Source organism: Sorex araneus, chromosome 5, assembly GCF_027595985.1.
Source record: "Sorex araneus isolate mSorAra2 chromosome 5, mSorAra2.pri, whole genome shotgun sequence".
In the NCBI taxonomy this organism is placed as follows: Eukaryota; Metazoa; Chordata; class Mammalia; order Eulipotyphla; family Soricidae; genus Sorex; species Sorex araneus.
In genome coordinates, this window is record NC_073306.1 from 21,778,955 (window position 1) to 21,799,297 (window position 20,343).

General features: G+C 65.2%; 2 protein-coding genes across 4 annotated transcripts in view; one reads left to right on the top strand and one right to left on the bottom strand.

Annotated features, from left to right (window-relative positions):
• SSBP3 (single stranded DNA binding protein 3) overlaps positions 1-2,927 on the top strand; it is a 119,793-nt gene extending 116,866 nt beyond the window's left edge. For both annotated transcript variants that reach the window (XM_055137722.1, XM_055137723.1), the window contains 4 exons: positions 465-543; positions 634-662; positions 741-842; positions 1,548-2,927. In XM_055137722.1, the coding sequence (XP_054993697.1) occupies positions 465-543; positions 634-662; positions 741-842; positions 1,548-1,577 (240 nt within the window). In that variant the 3' untranslated portion in view covers positions 1,578-2,927. The remainder of the gene's footprint in view (positions 1-464; positions 544-633; positions 663-740; positions 843-1,547) is intronic.
• On the bottom strand, positions 2,066-20,283 carry MRPL37 (mitochondrial ribosomal protein L37). Of its 2 annotated transcripts, none has more exons than XM_055137721.1 (8): positions 19,871-20,283; positions 18,051-18,234; positions 17,852-17,967; positions 14,273-14,458; positions 12,393-12,550; positions 9,605-9,808; positions 7,176-8,058; positions 2,066-3,520 (listed from the first exon to the last, which is right to left on the bottom strand). In XM_055137721.1, the coding sequence occupies exons 1-7, from the start codon at positions 20,214-20,216 to the stop codon at positions 7,963-7,965; spliced, it is 1,290 nt and encodes a 429-aa protein (XP_054993696.1). In that variant the 5' UTR covers positions 20,217-20,283; the 3' UTR covers positions 2,066-3,520; positions 7,176-7,962. The 2 variants fall into 2 exon arrangements, with proteins under 2 accessions (XP_054993696.1, XP_054993695.1); XM_055137720.1 differs by having other exon boundaries at positions 2,066-3,635.
• Between the last annotated feature and the right edge of the window lie 60 nt (positions 20,284-20,343).

Here is a 20,343-nt window from a genome sequence, read left to right on the forward strand (position 1 = left end):
GCCCCCTCCAGGCAGCCTGCTCTGGTGGATCTGTCCCTGGCTCTCTGGAAGCACTCAGCACACCTGTCCCGCGGGCAGTCTCCCTCGGAGGCCAGCCCACCTCCATCCCGCTGTGGCCGCTGCCCGTGCACCCTGGGCCCCGGCTCTCCCGGTGGGGCCTGGCGGCTGTGCGTGTGGCCTTTGGCCTGCGTGGCTTCCTCCGGGCTGAGCTCGGTGGTGGACACAGGGCTGAGCCGGGTCGAGAGCCCTGCCCTGCCATCGCCCTGTGCCGCCGTGAGGGGTTGGGTTGGGGGCTGCCCTGGAACCCCCTGCTCTGTGCTCTCGGGCAGTGTCCTGTGGGAATAAGGCCCTGGGCCCGTCCAGCCTCCCAGGCCTCTGCCCGGCGCACACGGGACACAGGTTACGAGCTGCCGCGTGGCCTGGCGTGAGGCCCCGCCCCCACCCCACCCTCTGCTTCCCCCCAGTTCCCGATGGGTCCCGGCTCGGACGGCCCCATGGGCGGCATGGGCGGCATGGAGCCCCACCACATGAACGGATCTCTAGGTGAGTGTGGGCCGGGGGCCGGGGCCCGGGGCTGAGGCCGGGGCCAAGGCCGGGGCCACAGGCGGAAGCTGAGCCTGTCTTTCTCTGCAGGGTCAGGCGACATAGACGGACTCCCCAAAGTGAGTGTCTCCCCTCCCCTCCCCTCCCCTCCCCCGGTGGGACCCGCCGGCCGGAGCTCACCTCTTCCTTCTCTGCAGAACTCTCCCAACAACATAAGTGGCATTAGCAATCCTCCGGGCACCCCGCGGGACGACGGCGAGCTAGGGGGGAACTTCCTCCATTCCTTCCAGAACGACAATGTAAGCAGCTGCCCGCGCTACGGCCCCTTCCGGGACCCCCTCTCTGCTGCAGGGCCCCCTCTGTAACAGGCTCCCGGACCCCCATCATGCTCCCCGGTCCCCCTCAGTGCTCCTGGGCCCCCCTCGGTGCTCCTGGACCCCCCTCGGTGCTCCCAGGCCCCCCTCAGTGCTCCTGGGCCCCCCCTCAGTGCTCCCAGGACCCTCCACTGCCCTCCCAATCCCTTCCTGCTGTTTTCCTGGATCCCCCTGGGCCCTCCTCCCAGACCCCCTCTGTCCCCACGCGTGTCAGCGTGTCTTCCCCAGACCTGGGACTGTTTCTTTCGGGCCATCCTGGTCCCGTCACCTCAGCTATTTCCACACCCCAGATGCGAACTTCTTACCGTCCCCCTTGGGGCGGCCAGGGGCCTCTTACCTTCCTCCCGGGGGCAGGGGGCCAGGGCCTCCCGGGGTTGCCTGCAGGTCCAGGGCCTCGGCTCTGACTGACCAGGCCACGGTGTCTGGGGTTTGTTTCCCCTGTCCAGGGAAGAGGGTCCCAGAGCCTGTGAGTTTCGGGGGCCTGGTGCAGAGGACCTGGCCGGGCTCACTGTGATGAGAGCCCGGGCTGGCTGTTGCCCCAGCACCACGTGGGGGGGGTGGCGGGGGGCACTGTGCCGGGTGGTGCGGGGGCCCCGCCCGCCTGCTCACCCTCCTGTGCTCCTCCCGCAGTACTCCCCGAGCATGACGATGAGTGTGTGACCCCTCTTCTCCGAGACGCTGAGAGACGCGGCTCTGCAGGCGGGAAGATGCCAGAAATTATGCAAGAAGACGTGAGGTGTTTCCCAGGAGCTGGGGGGCGTCTCCCTGCGCCCCCGCCCTCTTCACTCCCCCACCTCCCCAACTCGAGTTTCATGCAATAAAAAGGCCGAACTTTTTATTCCATAAAACATGAAGGACAGAACGCAGATAAAACCCGTTTCAGTCCCCGCCCGGAAGCCCCTCGCCCGCCTGTCCCGGAAGGACCTTTCATGTACATGACACTTTTTCGTTGTGTGTTTTTTTTTTTTTTCCCCCCCTCCCCCTGGTTTATTTTTGTTTTGTTCGTTTGGGGTTTTAACTGTTGTTGGATATTTTTTTTCAATGTTTTCAAGGTTTTGTTTTTTTCAGGGTGGGGGGGTGATTTTTAAAATGGAAGCTTCTAGCAAGTCCCCACCCACCTCAGCAACCTCTTTGCTTTTTTTCTTTAAAAAAAAAAAACAAAAACAAAAAACAACAAAAAAATAAAGAAGGAAAAGGACAAAAAAAAAAATACCAAACCCCAGCCCAGCCCAGCCCAGACGGACACCAGGCTGCCTGCTGCCCGCCCAGCCGCCAGGACCGCAGACTGAGGACCAGCAGGGGTCTGGGGGCCTCTGGGAAGGAAGAAGGGCGCGCTGCTCCCGGACGGCCCCCGAGGTGGCCGGGCGCAGGGACGGGCAGTCGCCCGCTCTGGCTTTGCCCGGTTCCCCCCGGCCGGGGGTGCTCGCAGCTGGACCCTGTGGACCCGTGACAAACTACATCCCCATGCCGTGGCCTGAGATGCCGGACCACCTGCGCGCTCTCCGGATCCCTCCAGGCGGAGACTGTGGCCCCAGCACCCCCGCGAGGACCCCGCCGGCTGCAGGGAGGCCAGACCTGCGCCCTGGAAGCCGCCGGAGTTGGGGCTTTCTCCGTCTGTCTGTTTTTTTCTTTCTCCTTCCTTCTCTCTCGAGGATGGGCTACGGACCAGGACTGCTCTGTACGCGCTGGGGACTGGCGGGAAGAGCCGGGCCTCGCTGTGGGGGGTGGGCGCTGGGCCCACCAACCAGACGGACACGCTGTTTCCGCTCCTGTTTTTATTTTCCAAAACCGCCTCGCCACAGTGGAGCCTGCCCCCCCGGCCCCCCTCACCTCACCACGCCCCGGTGGGAATCTGTGTGTCTTGCCCTGAAGACACCCCAATTCTTTGTACATTGACCCCGCCCCCCTCCCCGGTAGCTGGTCTTCGTTCCCCCCTTTCTGATCCATGTATATCATATTATGTGACATACCATCTGCCTGAAAAAAAGACCTCGTGCGGATTATTGGGAACATCGTAGCTGTTTCTGTGTTTTTCTTACCTTGTAGTCTGGTTCTGAAGTAAGAGAGGAAAAAAAAAAGTAATTATGAGACATTGTAGTTTGTGTACGATATATGTTAATAACGTTTTATTAAAGGGACATCTTTTTTCCGCAGCCCTTCCTGCCATGTTTGAGGGGAACACGGGTGGGTAGTGCCCGGTGCTGACCACCAGGTGCCTGGTGGCTGTGGGGCTGAGTGGGGGACCCCCGGCACTTCCCTGCGGTGGGGTGCGGTGTGACCCCCCCCGGGAACCCCCATTCTGCATCTCTGCAGAGTTGCAGTGACTGTGGGAGCAGATGTATCGTTTCCCCAGTCCTGGGGGACGCTCTCCTTTGCAGGGAGTGGGGGGCTGGGACCGGGCAAACACAGCCGCCCTGACTGGCTCTCGGGGTCAGGTTCGGTTTTCTCACCTCCGTGGCAGTGGGAGCCGTTGAAGGCTTTGACAGCAGCAGTTTGACGAGACGTTCAGAGAACCGGCCGCAGGCTGCATCCTGGAGGTCTGAGAGCCAGAGGACTCGGAGGACCCGGTTACCGGTCAGCCAGCCCAGTCGGCACCCTGTGGCCTGGCAGGCCAGAGACGCCCCCGCCAGGACCAGCAGCCGTCACCGCCACTCCTGCCTCCAGGGGCCCTCGGAGCCCCCCTCTGCCTTGTGTCCTGCGCGACCTCCAACCCCTCCCCTGCAAAGGGGCGCTCGTGGTCACTCTGACTTCTGGAGGGGAGCGGGGGCCAGCTGTCCCTGAGGGCAGCCCAAGCTCGATCCTGGCACCTGAGCACCTCCGGGTGTGGCCCCAGATACAGGCTCCCCTCCCTCCCTGGTGGCTGTGGGGCCCCGATCTGGGCTCCTGGAGAACCGGGGTCAGAGCAGCCCCCTCCAGCCTCTGCCCTGTGGGCTGGGGCCAGGCGCAGGGCCGGGAAGGTGGGGGATGCTGGTCTAGAAGACCCCGCCTTACCAGCCGGGGTTCCCCCCCTCGGCACACTCCTTTGGACACGAGCGCCAGGCTGTGAGTGGCCGCCCACTGCCACAGCCCGTGGTGCTCGGGGCTTGATCCTGCTGTTTGGGGTCTGTACATGGTGCAGGGGGTCACACCCGACTGCGTGCAAGGCCAGCGTCCTCCCTGCTGTACCGTCACTCCAGGCCCTCAGCTCTGCAGAGTCCCCCACCCACCCGGCCTTGCTGGCCGTAGCATGGAGCCCACCAGTGTGCTGGCGGGGTAAGAGTCGGCCCAGCTAGGACAAGAGCCCCCCTATGCCGGGGCGGGGGCCACGGCCTGGCTGCAGCTCAACCCCCAGAGTCGCTCCTGCCCCTTGGAGGGCCTCACTCCTGCCCAGGTGCCCCTCAGGACCGGAGGGGAAGGTTGCAGGCATGGGGGGGCGGCTGCTCGTCTGACTGTTCCAGGGAACGTCCACCCGGGATGCTGCAGCGTGTCCAGCCCCGAGTGGGGCCGTGGCCGCAGACCTGCGGGTCACTGCCCTCCCCCAGGGAAGGGCCGAGGGCGCTGGGGCTGCTCTGCCTCTGCCCCGCTGCCCCCCCCCCCCCCCACGCCCAGCTCCCAGGAGGGTTCTGCCCTGGGCTGGGTGGAGCTGGGGCTTTGGGACTGGGCGGGGGAGCGGGCGGGAAGCGGACGTGCCAGCAGCCCATCCCCAGCTCATTGGCACCAGAGTCGCCCAAGGGACTGGGCCGTGCCCCCCACCCACCCCCAGCCTCGGCGTGCCTCCGCGCTCCTGCCTGGAGCAAGGAGTGGTGTTGGGACCCTTATGACCAGTGCCTGCGTCCACGTGCCAGGCAAGGCCGGCAGGGCTGCCTTAGGCCAGGCGGGGGTGGACTGCAGGGAGGGAGGCTCCCCTCGGAGCTCCAGGGGCAAACTGGGGGTGACCCTGCAGGTCAGGTAGGCGGGTGGGGGTGGGAGCCGGCCTTGGCGTGTGCACGGTGCCTCTGGCAGAGCCCCGGAGGCCAGAGAGAGACGGCCAAGGGCTGGGCTGGGGCTCTTGGGGAAGAAGCAGGGAGAGGCCTAGAGGGAGCAGGGGGGCAGGGGCGAGGCTGTTCAGTCAGCCCTGCAGTGTCCCCTGGCCCGCAGGGGCCCCTGCACCTTCCTCTTCACAGCCGCGACCCCACCAGGCCTGTCTACTAGCCACTGAAAATCCGGCTGGTGGGGGCCGGAGCAGCAGGCAGGGCGACAGCTGGCCCAGGCTCGGTCCCTCGCAGCCCACGGCACCGCCAGGAGCAGTTCCTGAGCCAGGACCAGGAGGAACCCCCGAGCATGGCCCCAAACCAAACAATAGCAAATAAAATCTCTTTAAAAGACTCCAACTTGCCTGGGGCTGGAGTGACAGCACAGCACGCGACCAGCCCGGGTTCGATTCCCAGCATCCCATATGGTCCCCTGAGCACCGCCAGGAGTGATTCCTGAGTGCAGAGCCAGGAGTGACCCCTGTGCATTGTCGGGTGTGACCAAAATAAAAAAAAAAAAAAAGAAAAAGACTCCAACTTGCCTGGAGCTAGGTGTGAACTCAAGGACACAAGCCTCCCCGACACACACACACACACACACACACACACACACTCTCTCTCTCTCTCTCTCTCTCTGTAAGTGCAAACACTGCCCAGGGCCCAGGGCTCGCCGAGGCCTGGCCAGAGGCTCCTGTGCGGGCACTGTGCCGGCACTCCTTTGCCTGCACCCGGCAGGTGTTCTGTGGGGGTTAGTCACCCCTGTACCCCACCTTGCTACATACTTTCCCCTGGGGTAGCAGAGGCATTTCATTTGGCCTGGAGGTGCTCTGGGGAGCATGTGGGGTCCCAGTCCAGGGCTCCTGTATGCAAAGTGTCGACTCAGCCCTTTGAACCACCCCCTGGGCCCGAACCTTGTTCTGTCGTCACTTGGCCAAGCGGGTGAAACTGTTTCTCTACTTTTGAGTCATGGGGCCGCCCCTGAGAGCACTGTTGTGGGGAGCCTCCGGTTCTACCCCACCCCTTTGGTGTGGCTCCACCCTGGAGGCCTGAGAAAGCGGTTGGCCCCAGGACCCTTCCTCCTGAGAGGGCCTTCGCGGGAGGGGCCCTGGGCAAGGGGCTCTAGGTCAGGGGCAAAGGGGACAGAAACCGAGTCACCCTGACCCCCAGGGTTCCTCAGCTCTCAGCCGCCCACCCCGTCTGTGCTGGTACCGCCCCGTGAGCACTGCAGGGGGTGGGGGCGCTGCTCAGAGCCAGCACATCTCTTCCCTCTCTGGCCACTCCCCCGGGGCCCCCAGAGACCCAGCGTCCCTCCCTGGGGGCTGAGAAGAAGCTTCCTGGTACTCAGGAGCTGCCCGTGGGACACAGTTGGCAGCTCCTATTCCGGGACTCCCGGCTGTGCAGTCTCCAGGGCGCCCACCGTGCTCCTGCCTGCCGTGCCCCTGCCCGCCGTGCCCCTGCCCGCCCCTGTGTCAGGGCTCCCAGGTGTATTCGTGCCCCCTCCCTCTCTGTCGCCACCTCTACCCCAGGGCCCTGGGGGTAAGGTGCCGGGCAGGGCAGGCATCCAGCAGCCATGCAGCAGGCCCCAGGTCAGGCCCGTGCTGAGGAGTCGGTTCCGTCTCCAAGGAGGAAGTAGGGGACTCGGCCTGAGGCCCCAGGGAGGCCCAGTTTCGGAGAACCCCGGCCAAATCAGAGCCGCAGTACCGCCAGGCAGTGGTCGCCTGGCACGTGGCCAACCCAGGTCCGACCCTCAGCACCCCATCTGGCCCCCCAGCCCTCAAGGGGGATCCCTGAGCACAGGACCAAGAGTTAGTCCCCAGGACAACGGGCGAGGCCCAACCAACCTGCTTGAGCCCGACATGGCTGGCCCCGAGGGCATCCGGGCTCTGAGGGAGGCCAGTCGCCGGGAGAGGCCTGGGGGAGGTCCCGGGCCGGCCGGGCACGTGAGCATGAGCAGCAGTGTCCAGCCTGCCGTCCCGAGACCAGGCCAGGGCGGTCCCTCCCCCCCACAGCCCGGCCAGCCGAGGGTGAGCCAGGCAGCGGTGAGACCAACCCCAGGCCCCTCACCCGGCAGCTCAGAACCTAGGGCAGGAGAGGGCCCTGGGTGGCCAGGCCGGCCAGCACGGCCAGGGCCAGCCTCGCTGAGGGGGTCTGGCCCCCAGCCCCCGGCCCGGGCGCACTCTCCTGCAGGCCTCCCGGCCCCCGCCTCACCAGCCCTCGCCAGCCCTGGCCAAGAATGACCGCGGCCTCCGCCAGCCCCGAGCACACCCACCTCGAGCGCTCCAAGTCTCTGACTCAGCAGTTCCACGGGGAGGTTACCGATGCTGAGCTGGCGGGCTCACCCGCTGGCCACCGAGCAAGGACGCGGCACCAGCAGACGGGCAGGTCGTGCCCCCCGCCAGGCAGCCGGGCCGCTGCCCCGTGAGGCCGACAGAAGGCGCCTGTTCTCACAGGACCTGCCTGGGGCCTCGGGCCGCACCTGTGAGCCCAGGCCCCTGGCATGCCAGGCCCGCGCGCCCACCTGGAGCTACGCTGCCACCACCACGCAGGGCCCCCAGCGAGCCTGGTGACGGGAGCAGCCAGGGCTCGGGCAGCTCCTGCTGGTGCTCGGCCACGGACGGCCAGGGGCCTGCGGAGGCCCGGCGGGAGCCAAGCCCGGTCTCCGCGGCCCAGCGCTGCCCCCGTGGCCTTTCCCAAGCTCGCGCTGCTCTGCTGCTTCCTGCAGGCGCCGCGCACGTGGTGTGGCCCGCGGCAGTGCCGGCACACGGCCGGCGTTCCCAGGGGCTGGCACGGCGCAGGGACTAGCCCAGTGTGCGTGTGGCGATACGCCAGGGGCAGGGTGTGTGTGTGTGTGTTTGTTTGTGTGTGTGTGTGTGTGGTGATACTCCAGGGGCAGGGGCAGGGTGTGTGTGTGTGTGTGTGTGTGTTTGTTTGTGTGTGTGTGTGTGTGTGTGATACTCCAGGGGCCCCTCCCCACGGCACCCTCACACCAACCACCAGCTGCAGGGCCCTTTATTGCTCTACTGTCAGAGACCCCACCAGGCCCAGGACGCGGCTCCTCAGGGGGTGACGTCGGGGCTCACAGCGCCATGCAGATACAGGGCTAGAAACTTCCTGAAGGTCTCTGGCTGGAAATCAACCGGCCCAACGGGTTCCTGGAAAGAAGACGGCCCATTAGGCTCGGCGGTGAGGCCTGGGCAGCAGCCTCAAATGCCCACCAAGAGTGGAAACCAGGGGAGTGGGCGCGGCGAGGGGGGGGGTCCTCGGACCAGGGCAGTGGGCGCGGCGGGGGTCCTCGGGCCAGGGCAGTGGGCGCGGCAGGGGTCCTCGGACCAGGGGAGTGGGCGCGGCGGGGGTCCTCGGGCCAGGGCAGTGGGCGCGGTGGGGGTCCTCGGGCCAGGGGAGTGGGCGCGGCGGGGGTCCTCGGGCCAGGGGAGTGGGCATGGCGGGGGTCCTCGGACCAGGGGAGTGGGCGTGGCGGGGGGGCCTCACAGACTGAGTAGGCGCATCGGGGTCCGGCTGCAGAGGTCACACAGCACCCAGGCACTTCTGGCCGGTCTCCTGCTGCCTGGACACTGCTGCCCGCCCCCCTCGCCCCAGTGTCTGCTGCCCCGTCCACCCCTGCGACGCGGATCCCGCCCTCACGCCACCGCCCACAGCGGGCACCTTATCTCTGGGCGGGGCCCGTGTCCAGGCTGAAGCCCGAGGGGCAGCCTGAACGTGGCTCCTCCACTCGGGCCCCGAGTGGGAGTGACCGCACAAGGTGGAGGCCTCCGGCGAGGCTGGGAGCAGCAAAGGAAAGCAGGGAGGAAACAACTGCGGCACTGGCCCCGGGACAGGAGGACGAATGGACAAATGAAGAGCCTCAGGGGCAAGTCCAGGGGGGGTGCAGAAGGCTTGAGACCAGCACGCATGGGGCCCCAGGGGAAGTGGGGAGACGGAGGCCAGGCGGGCCTGGAGGGGACAGGGTTAGGGGGGACAAGCGCTGAGCGAAGAGAGGAGGAGCCCTGGCCCCAATCCTGCCGTCTCCTGGGGCCGAGCACTGACGTCCTATTAGGAGTACTTCTGTGTGTTTGGGGCCACACCCTGAGATGCTCAGGGTCTACTCCTGGCTCGGGGGAGCACACAGGGGTGCCGGGGCTCAAGCCCAGGTCGGCCATGCGCCGGGCAAGCACCCTTTCTGCGGCATACGGCCCCGGCCCTGGACATTCTCACGAGAACTGCCCACAGCCGAGGGGAGAGGCCTGGACGGTCAGTCGGGGCCGGCGGGAGAAGGAACGTGACCAAGTCACGCTCCGGCTCCACAGTGGGAAATGAGCAAAAGCACAGCCACAGGCCCCACCCCAAGGTGCCTGGGGCCCGATCTGCTGGAGAGAAACCCGTGTCGGTGGGCAGTGAGGGAAAGGGAGCCCACCGTCCCCAGCACTCAATGGAGCTGGATGTGGGGCGCGGGGTCAGAGGGGGCCCCGGGGGGATAAGCGTGGATGCCAGGACAGAGACAGGCAGGAGGGGGCGCGGGGGGGGGCCGAGGGGCAGAGAGGCGTGGCTGTGGGCACCGCGGGGAGCTGGCGGGGGGCTAGGAGCCGGCAGGCCGGGGAGAAGGGGCGACGGGGGCGACGGGCAGCGACCCTGGGCGCCGAGGCCCAGGCCAGCGTGGCTCCAGGAGCTGCGTCCACCACGAGCCGGGGAGGCAGCACTCACCACAACCACCTTCTTCCGGATCACCGGGCGACACCAGAAGTGCTTGTAGAGGAGCTGGTCCGAGTCCAGCCACACCAGATTCTTGACGCCCTCCTCGGAGGCCAGATCCGTCGTGTTCAGCTGCAAGACCAGGAACTGGAAGACGCGCCCGTCGGTGCCCACGCTCTGCACCACCACCGGCTGCTCCAGAACCCTGGCCTCGGGCTGCAAGGAGGCGGACGAGGGGGTCAGGGCAGGAGCCGAGGCAGCTGAGTGCCAGCCCTCCCGAGAGCGAACAACGGGGCCGCCTGCTGGGCACGTGCCAGGCCCTGGGCTCCCTCGCCAGCAACACGAGGCCCTGGGCACTGACACGGCGGGGCACTGCTGGCCGTGGACCAGACTGTCGGGAGCGGCTCTGAGCCTCCAGCACAGCCAGCTGTGGTCCCCGCAGCGTCGAGCAATCCACTGTCCACTGTTATCCAAAGTCCTCGCCATGGGACCGGCCTGCTCCCCTCACCCGCCTGGGCATCAGCCCGAGAGCCAACTGTCAAGGTGCCGGTGCCGAGAGGGCCCACGAGTCAGGCGTCCCATCCTGTCTGACGGCGGAGGGTGTGGGAGTCGAGCCTCCCGTCCTGTCTGACAGCAGAGGCAGCACACGGGCCGAGTCTGCGTCAAGGACGTGTCTCCAGGCCCCACAGAGCTGATGCTGGACCTCGGAAGCCCCCCGCCCGTCCTGCTCCCCAGGGCTGGCACCTGGTGCCCTTGGTGGGCCCATGGAGGCCTGACCGGGCTCAAGGTTTGCGCTGAGGCGTCCCCTGCAGTGGCGGCAGGATCAGGGTCTCCGGGTGGCACTCATGTACTTGCCTGGGCCGCTGGGGGACATTCACTTAGCCGCCCCCGTGGGTGCCAGGGCGATGCCCCTCCCCGTCACTCCAGGTGCCCTCTGTCAGTGCCATCAGACAGGGCGGCTCACTGCTCCCTCGGCCACACCACCAGACCCGGCCACCCCCCTCCCGCTCACACCCAGTGCGCCCGTCCCCGGAGCCACGCTGTCGCCTCTCCCAACAGCATCCCCGAGCAGAGAAACCCACCGCTCACGGGCCACGCCGGGGCAGCCCGGCGGTGACAGAGCTGCCCCCGGCAGGCCCGCAGCGCCGAGCCCCCGACCCAGGTGCAGCCCGCCTCTGCTCCCGGCCGGAGTCAGCCCCTGGTGCGGCCACGCGGGGCTGCTGGCCTCAGACACACCTGCTCTCGGCGGCAGGAGAAATAAATAAAGAGGAAAGTACCTCTAAGCGTTGGCTGAGAATTCCGTATTGACTCTTATCTCTCTCTGCAGATCAATAAAACTGCAGGTAGTACATAAATTTCTCAGCAATTTTACCTTTTACACGGAGACTCTTCCCATAATTGCTCAACTTCACATCCCCAGGAATAACTGGACCTGGCGGGGCGGGGACGCTCTCCTCCCCCCGCCGGGCAGCAATTAGCGGCAGGGCCTCCCCAGGCGTTACTGCCAGGAGCTGGCACAGGCGTGCCCACAAGCCTGGCACGGGACTCTCTGCCCGAAGTGGGGGCGGGGCTGCCAGGGACTGGGCTCCCCCTGCTGCTCCCCCACCCACCCCTATGCGACCCCGGCCCTCCGAGCGTCAGGGACAGAGACGGACAGGAAGGCGGGTCACAGCGGTGCTGACTCTGGACGAGGTACCTGGGTTCTCCAGCAGGGAGACGAAGCGAGCAGACCCGGATTAACCGCTTCAGCGCCAGGCTTGCCCGCCCCAGCTTCTGTCACCCGGACGCTTCTTGGCCCACCTGAACCTCTGGGTCCTCCCCATCCCCAGTGAGTGCTCCCCTTCCCCAGAGAGGGTGAGTCCTCCCCCTCCACAGTCAGTGTGTGTCCACTCCCCATGCTCCAATGTGAGTGCTCCCCCTCTCCAGGCAGGGTATGCTCTCCATCCTCCAGTGAGTGCTCCCCCTCCTCAGACAGGGTGAGTGCTCCCTCTCCCCAGAAAAGACATGCCCCCACTCCCCATGCTCCAATGTGAGTGCTCCCCCTCCCCAGGAAGGGTATGCTCTCCATCCTCCAGTGAGTGCTCCCCTCCTCAGACAGGGTGCTTGCGCCCCCTCCTCGGGACAGCCCCCGCCCTGCCCACAGAAAGGGACCGTTCTGCATCACCCTTCAGGAGGCCTGAGGCTTGCAGAACCCTCTACCCCCACCCAGCCCTGACCAAAGGGGCTGGTGCTCCCACGCCAACAACCTCCAGAGCCTCTGCTCCCAGGCCTTTGTTTTTTGGTGCTTTCTTTTCTTTCTTTCTTTCTTTTTAGGTGGGAGGTCTCTCGAGTGCTCAGGGGCCAGTGCAGAGGGGAGGGGGCAGGTGGTGTGGGGACCGGACGTGGACCCCAGCCATGCCAGCCTGCACGTCGCCCGCCTGCACTCCTCCCAGCCTGGAGAGCTCTGACTCTCGACACTCGGCCCCGTCTGGTTCCGGGGCAGGCTCCCTGGCCTTGGGCAACCTGGCCTCGGGCTCCCGGCGACCACCGAACAGAGCCCCAGGGCCCATCAGGGTCCTGTCTCCGTCTGGGGTCCGACGTGACCGAGCAGGGGCAGCGGTGGAAGAGACTGAGAGCCCCAGGCCCGCGGTGCCACGCCTGTCCCCACGCAGTGCTGGGAGAGGCTGAGCCCCGCCAGGGCACCCACAGAGCAGACCCCAGTGAACGCCGAGGGGCACGGTGACACCCCGGGAGGGCCTGCCAGGCCACCTCCACGGGGCGGGAGGCAGCGGGAGACCCCCACGCAGAGCTACTCACGTACCCCGTAGCGGAGCCGAGCCTGCACCAGGGCGCTGCCAAAGGCAAACAGGATCATCTTGGCCCGCAGCTGGTCTGGCTGGAAGCGCCGAGGCCGGACGTTGGCGTTCTCCAGGAAGTACAGCGTGTGCGGGTGGGGGTAAGGATAACCCTCCCGGAACCCTGCGGGCACACAGAAGGCGGTGCAGGCTGCCGAGGACAAACCAGCCAGCCCTGAGGCCTCGAGTCAGTTGCCTGCGCTCGGGGGAGGGCCCAGCCCGGCCACGTCCACTCACCCGCAGGCTGACAGAGCCCACAGGAGGGAGGGAGCCGGCAGAACCCGGGTCTGGACTCGGCCAACCCCCCAAGGGTGGTTCCTGCGTGCTGGCTGACCCAGCGTCTCGCTCTCACACTCACGACAAAGACAACTTGAAATCCAGAGTCACTAAGTCTGGCTGGAGGCTAGGAGGCCTGGGGTCACGCCAACTGGACTGGCAGATCCCCACAAGGGCCTGCGGCTGTGGGGTCCACCCGGCACCCAGCACTCGGGGCCACCACTGGGCTCCTGAGATCACTTTTGTTTTATTGCTCTCTGGGCCACCCCCGGCGGTGCTCAGAGGTAACTCCGGGCTCTGCACGCAGGAATTACTCCTGGCGGTGCTTGGGGAACCATATGGGTGCTGGGGACTAAACCCGGGCTGGCCGCGTGCAAGGCCAATGCCCTACCTGCCGTCCCATCGCTCCAGCCCCTTGTGGCCACTATTTTTAAAAGAAATATAGTACGGGGGCTGGAGCGATGGGACAGCAGGTAGAGCGCTTACTTTGCACATGACCAACTCGGGTTCCATCCCCGGCGCCCAGTAGGGTTCCCCGAGCCCCACCAGGGGTGAGCCCTGAGCACCAGCAGGGCTGGCCCAGAAGGCAAGGGGTGAGCAGAGGCAAGACAGGCCCGGGGAGAGGGAGAAGTCGAGGACGGGGCCCAGAGAGGAGCCCGGCCAGACAGGCGGGCTCCTGTGACCAACACGGGGTCCGGCTCCACCCGCCAGGACAGGAAGGTGGGCACGGGAGGCGGGATCAGGCCTGTGTCCCAGGAACCTGCCAGGACGGGCGGCCAGCCGGGAGGCCACGGCCACAGGCTGCGCTGACCTGGCCGCAGCTGTGAGACTCGGCCCATGGTGCCGCCACCACTTCTGCCTGGAGTGATGAAGTGGACAGCAGGGACAGTGGGTGGTCAAGGCTGACACCTGAGTCCCGGTCTGGCGAGGGGGCTGGGGGCTTGGTTCGGCGGAGTCTGAAAAGCACCCTTGCTGGTCTGCGGGGCAGCCCCAGCCCTAGAAGGAGTGGCCAGAGTCCAGGGCGCACAGAAAGGGGGCAGCGTCCAAAGGGCCTGCGAGGGACGAGAACGCTGAGCGCAAGGACAGAAGCCCGCCCAGACGGCCAGAGAGAGGTACACTGGCCTTGCACGCCGGGGGCTGATCCCCGCATCCCATATGCGCTCCAAAGCATCGCCAGGAGTCATTCTGAGCACCGAGCCAGGAGTAAGCCACTGGGTGTGACTCGAACCCTCCTCCCCCCCCAAAAAAAAAGACCACCACTACAACTCTGATAGAGGCCGGGCAGATGGCTCAAATGGCAGCCCTGGGCGTGAGCCCCAGTATCACCGGGAGTGGCCCCTAAGTCCCACCCCACTGGCAAAGAGCAAGGCCTGTGCCACGGCAGAGCTGCCTCTCGGACACGGAGAGTGTCGGCCCGAGTCGATCGCGGCGTCTCCCCGAGTCTGCTCCCTGACCCAGAAGATGGGGGTTACCCATCTCTGGCTCCCGGGGCTGCTGCAGCCCCCCTCCACCGAGCCTGGGAGGGGACCAGCCCAGGGGAGGCCCGGCCTTCTCCATGCCGGCCCCTCACCTGCGTCATCCGCCACATCGTAGAGGTTGCACTCCTGAAGGCCGATGGTGGGGGAGATGGGGTAGAAGGTCTCGAGAACATGATTCTTGGTAGCTTCGACCTCCTCCCTGGAGGCGATGGGGGGCAGGGGGTCCTTGGCATACAGTCGGGCGCCGCTCGTCCCGTGGACCTGGAGGAGAATGGACTCTAGAGGGGAAGAGAAGCCATCAGTCCCGCCTGGTCTGACCTTTGCTCAGCAGAGCTGAACGCGGAGTCCTCAAACCCATCTGGACCGTCAACCTCTTTCCGGGGTGGCGGTGGGGGAAGTCACTCAGCAGCCCCCTGGAAATCCACCTCCTTTAAGTGAGCCAACAGGAAGTACCCCTGAGTTGCCCCGAGACTATGACTGACCCCTGGATAGCTGAGCACCCACCCTGGGGGGCGCTGGTCCCGGCCACATTCCCCAAGCCTGCCCAGCCTGACTGCAAAAACCCAACTCGGGGAGAAAGGGTTAATCCTGCCGCTCTCACCAGGATACTAGCCGTGCACCCACCGCCTGCGCCCCTGTTCAACGACTCTGAGGGCTGCTGGCCTCTGTGGGTCCACGGCTCGAACTGGGGACCAGAGACAAGACTTTTCTCTGCTCTCAACGAGACTCAAGGGCCAGGCTTGGCCCGGTCCCATCTGGGACCAGAAATCCTTCGGGAAGGTTGTCCTGGGCACCCCCAGTCTCCGCTCACCAAGGGAGTTTCTCCCCCCACCAACACTGGCTCAGGTCAGGGGAACCCGAACCATCTCCAGACATTACCCAGGATCTCCCGACGGCCAACCGGGTGAGGGTTTGCTGGCAAAGAAAAGGGAGGCCAACGTTCCCGGCCAGGAGAGACGGCAGGCCCGGAGACAGCTCAGAGCACCCCTGGCACCCCTGGTCCCCAAGCACCCCAAACCCGACAGACCAAAGGAGGAAGGCAAGACACTCAGAAATGAATCCCGAAACCAAGCAGTTTGCTGCACAGACGCCTCCAGACTCGAGGCAGGCCCTCAGAGGGGAGCGGGCGTCATCCCTCCACCTGCCCCCATGAATCCTGGCGGCCGCAAACTTCCAGAACCCAGTGAAAAACCCAGGTATACACGGGACCAGTGACAGCAAACTCCAGACCTCAAGGAGCTGGGAACAGGGTGTCCCTTCCTGTCTCCCCGCACCTACGGGGTCCTGGCTGTCACGCCCACGAACTGCCTCGGGTGCCACTTAAGCGCCTTAACGGCCATGATCCAGAGACTCAGTCATCTCGGAACCGAGCAGCTCGCTGCAGAGATACCTCCGGATCCTAATAATTAAAAATTTTAGAATTCCAGGAGTGTGCAGCCGCGTGACACCTCATGCTATTCATAACAAGCAATACAAAATAAATTATCTAGCATCTGCCCGTTGGGCGGGCTTCAGTGATGGTGGGAAAATTCAAAATAATGCTGGTGGGAAGGTGTGATGGTGGTGGGATTGGTACTGAAATACTGAACGTAATAAACTACTGTGAACAACTTCATGAAAATCACTGTATCATTGTCATCCCGCTGCTCACCTATTTGCTCTAGCGGGCACCAGTAACGTCTCCATTGTAAGACTTGTTACTATTTTTGGCATATCGAATACACCACGGGTAGCTTGCCAGGCTCTCCAAGAGGGGCGGAAGAATCAAACCTGGGTCGGGCGCGTGCAACACAAACGCCCTACCCGCTGTGCTATCACTCCAGCCCAGGACAGTGAAAAATTTCCAAGGAGCAAATGATTAAGAACTTTTTAAACAGCTAGTCTAATATAAGCAATTTAAAATTTTTAAAACAGGGAAAAAAAAGGAGGAATAGCACCTGCAACGGCCCAGCAGGGCCGACTCCAGGGAAATGCCCTTCAGTGACAGGTGTCTGTGGGAAAGAGGGAGGGACAGAGAGTGACCTGAGGCCTGAGCAGCAGGAGACCAGACCCCGGCGGCCACTGCACTCATCAGCAAGGCCGGCCCCCAGAGAAGCAGCGTGTTCGGGAACAGGCGGGCACTGACCGCGGCGGGCCTGGACAATCTCCCCAGGCGGGGTGAGCTGCAGAGGCAGGGGCTGCGGGCCAGGGGCCCGGCCTGAGTCCTCCCACCCCTCCCCTGCACTGTAAAAGGGCGACACTGTTGTCTGGGGCACACCCTTTCTCTGTGCTGACGCCCCGCGCCCCACAGCAGCCGGCCAGGGCTTCCTCGAGGTTCATCTGTGCGGACGGACGCGCCCGGCCGTCGGCTAACCCGGGGCTCTCACCCCACAGCCTGCACCAACGGCGCCAGAGCGGGGCTCAGCTCCAGGCGAGCCCGGACGGGTCAGGGAGCCCTCTATCAACAAGGCCCAGTGACTGTCGTCGAGGGGCCAGGGAGCCCACACTCGGGGCAGCGGGACAAACCTGACCACAACGTCCTGAACACCTCAAGATACCCCCAGGGGAACCCCACGCTCCCCAACCCCCTCCGGAAATGCTCGGGCATCGGCCCTCATTCACCCACGACCAACCCCCAGTTGAGTTGGCGCGGCCGCCCGGTGGAGACCGTTAGTTCCGTGGACCAAGACAGAAGGGCAGCTCGGAATCACACGAGTGCAACAGGCCCCGGGGTAGGAACCGGCCAGAGAGCGCCTCAGCCCGCGGTCAGGGAGGAGGCGCCTGAGCGGAGTCTCCAGGAGCACGAGGGGAGCCAGGGAGAGCAGCCCAGACAGAAGCACAGCACACGCAAAGGTCTGGGGGTAGAGAAGCTTGAGCCCCTCACTCCCCAGTTAAAACCAAAAGCCGAAAACCTGCCAACTGGCTAACAGGAAGGCAGGGCAGGAGCAGAAACCAGAAAGCTAATTGGGGGGGCGGGGGGCAGATCAGAGGGGTGTGGGCTGCCCCCCACAGGTTCGGCTCTAGGAGCCAGAGGGCAGCAGGCAAGGGAGTGGTCAGAGGCGGGCTCTTCAGAAGAGAGCCTCCACAGCTGTGCGAGCAGAATCTAGAAGAGCAAGCGGGGAGGGCGCTGGCCTTGCACCATGGGTTCAATCCCAGTATCCGTACGGCACCTCGAGTCCCTGGGCACAGAGCGAGAAGCCCTGAGGACTGCCGGGTAGGGCCCAAAACCGAAAGGAGAGAGGGAGGAGGGGGAGAGATGGGGGGATGGGAAGAGGGAGGAAGGGAGAGGGAGGGGGAGACGGGGGGGGGGGGGGGGACAGAGAGAGAGAGAGGGAGGGAGTGGGAGAGAGAAAAGAGAAAGCATTCACTCACGGGCACCTGCGACCAGACCCAAGTTTCGTGCGGGCAGAGGGTGCCGGGTGCTGGGTGCTGGGTGCTAGGTGCCGGTGCCTTCTCGCTCCCTTCCTGTCACCTCTGGGGCACTTGTAGACATCAACAAACAGGGGTGAGTGACCAGTCTTGGCCAGCACCCTCGAGAGCGGGGCCGGGCCGAGCTCTGGGGAGGGAGGCCCGGGCGTGCCGAGAGCACAGGACCGGGATCGCGGAGGGCCGGCGGGAGGAGGGCTGCGAGCAGGCGGGAGGACCGCGTCCAGGCTGGGAGAACAGACTTTCCGGAGCGCTCGGTGACCAACCTCGATCCCAGGTGGCGGAGAGCGAGGAGCCGTGTGCGAAGGCGCGGCGGGCCAGGGCAGGGTGCCTGGGAATCTGCGACTTGCACAGCTGGGTGAGACTGTCCACGAGGACGGGGCTGCGGGCACAGGGCGAAGGCAGGGTCAGCGGCGGAGAGCAGCCGCGCGGGCCCCGGGGAGCCCCGGCTCGGGAGAGACTCACCAGTAGGTCTTCCTCTTGGGCGTGTCCTCGGTGGAGTGCCAGAGGCGCGCGTGGGCGATGGCGTTGAGGACACGCGCGTCCTGGTCCTCGAGGTGGTTCCTGGGGTCTCGCGCCAGGCCCAGCACTTTCTCGGGAAGGCCCTCGATCAGCTTGGCTTTGGTCAGCCACAGGGCCTGCTTGACACCTGCGGGGCAGTTCACAGGGACCCAGGGTGGACGACTCAGGAGGAGACGCTCAAGCCTGCCGCGAGCCGCCGGGAGGCCGCCTCAGCCGAGCAATGGGGTCCCCGCTCTGGGACACCTGCAGAGCCAGGGCTGAGAGCCAAGCGTGGCAGAGGCCTCCCTTGGGGGCCACAGCCACCGGGAGAGCGCGTGCACGCCAAAGGAGCGTTCACACAGCCGCCAGCGTGGCTGCATGGGCAGCGGAGGGTCTGCCTTACTGCCCACCGGGTTCAGCCCTGGACAGGGACGGGTCACCCGGCGTGAACCTGCCAAGACCTAGATCCTGGACGAGAGAGACAGGCCGGGGGGCAAGGCTCCTGCCTTACATGCGGTTCAACTCCCAATACGGCATACGGGCCTCTGAGCCCCTCCCGGAGGGATCCCTGAGCACTGACAGGAGCAAGTCCTGAGTACCACCAGGTGTGGCCAAAACACAAAAAAAAAAAACAAGAAAAAGAAAACAAAACCCGACACCTAGATCACTGATCACTGCTATTAACCGGCACCCTCCCCCTGCCCGCCGCCCAAACAGACCTCCTGTGTAAGGTGTGGGCCCCGGGGTCCGAGCTTGCTTAGGTTTTATGTAGTAGTTTACCCCAGCAATTTTGGTAGGATGGATGAATCCATACTTCCACTTTCCGCTAAGCCTCGTGTCCTTAAGGGAAAGGCGGGCACAGCAAGGCGCCACTCCCGGAAGCCTGGTATCATTTCTCTCCCGGACTGCTTACAGCTGAGCAGAGGGCTGGTGTCTGCTTTGGCTGGCAAGCCGGGTGGCATCCCAACTGGGAAACACCCCTGACTCAGACACAGATCTTCCTCTGCAAGCCACGAGGAAGACTTGTCTCTTTAAGGCTCGTGAACATCAGAAATACAATGATTTAGAAACGTAACTTATAGGGGCTGGAGCAATAGCACAGCGGGTAGGGCGTTTGCCTTGCACGCAGCTGACCTGGGTTCGATTCCCAGGTATCCCATAAGGTCCTCCTGATCACCATCAGGGGTATGACCCAAAAAGCAGAAAAAAAAAGAAAAAGAATGTAACTTATGGTGCAGCAGAAAAGCACTCAGCCTGGGAGTGGCGGAATCTGAGTTCTGCCCAGACCTTAAATCTGAAAATGGATAAGACGTATGGCTCCTAACTGGTCTCTGGAATAACTGAACAGGCGCACCGCCACTGCAGGGTTAGGTTCCGGACAACGGCAGGAACAGAAAATAACGTGGCAATAAAGCACAGCACAGGTTGTGTTGGTGTCCGGGGCCAAGGGAAGTTCTCTTCCGTCTACCACCGCGAGGTACTTTGGCACGAGGCTGCAGCCTGTGCCCGAGAATGCCAAGGGCCGAGGGCTTGCAGGCAGGCAGGAGCCCTGGCCCCTCCTGGTCCCCTGAGCACCGTACCGGGGAGCACCCCGAGCCCGGGGCGGGGAGTCTGCCCTGAGCACTTCGGGGTGCAGCCCAAGAAACTAAGAAGTGAAGACTTGTTTTCCCCCTTGCCAAAAATAAAATAAAACACAAGGATCGGACCCCCGGCTGACCCTCCAGCCGCCCGAGCCCTGCCCGCGCCTCCCCCGGGCCCCCGCGGACCCCGGCCCGGCCGCTCACCCTCCAGCAGGCGGCAGCGCTGGTGGAAGACGTGGCACGGGCGCTCGCGGTGCAGCGGGTGCTCGTGCGCCGGCGGCGGGCGGCGGAAGCGCGGGGCCGCCCCGACCGGCTCCCAGCGCGGGAAGCGCGGCCGCGCCAGCCCGGGCACGAAGTGCAGCCGCCCCGCGTACGTCACGGGCTCCAGCCCCGGGATCTCGTACACGCGCTCCAAGGGCGCCGGCGGCGGCTTCCGCGTGGAGCGCACGCCCCACTCGTACGCGCCGCGGCTCGGCACCGCCGAGCCCCCGAGGCCCACCCGCCCCGGCCGGGCCAGAGCCCTCCGGGCGGGCCCCGACGCCAGAGCCATGGCCACCCGCACCACCTCAGGACCGCCACCGCCTGGGCGCCGCCATCTTGCCGCGCGCAAGGCCCGCCGGGAGGGAAAGGGGCTGGGCTCCGGGGCTGGGGCTGGGCGAGTGGCGGCCACTCTGACC

Excerpts from the sequence above, each read along its gene's own strand:
- MRPL37 (XM_055137721.1), bottom strand. The coding sequence starts at position 20,216 with ATGGCTCTGGCGTCGGGGCCCGCCCGGAGGGCTCTGGCCCGGCCGGGG. Across the intron at positions 17,968-18,050 it reads CCCAAGAGGAAGACCTACTG|CCCCGTCCTCGTGGACAGTC; the intron begins GTGAGTCTCTCC and ends CTGTGCCCGCAG. Across the intron at positions 12,551-14,272 it reads CGATGTGGCGGATGACGCAG|GGTTCCGGGAGGGTTATCCT; the intron begins GTGAGGGGCCGG and ends GTGTGCCCGCAG.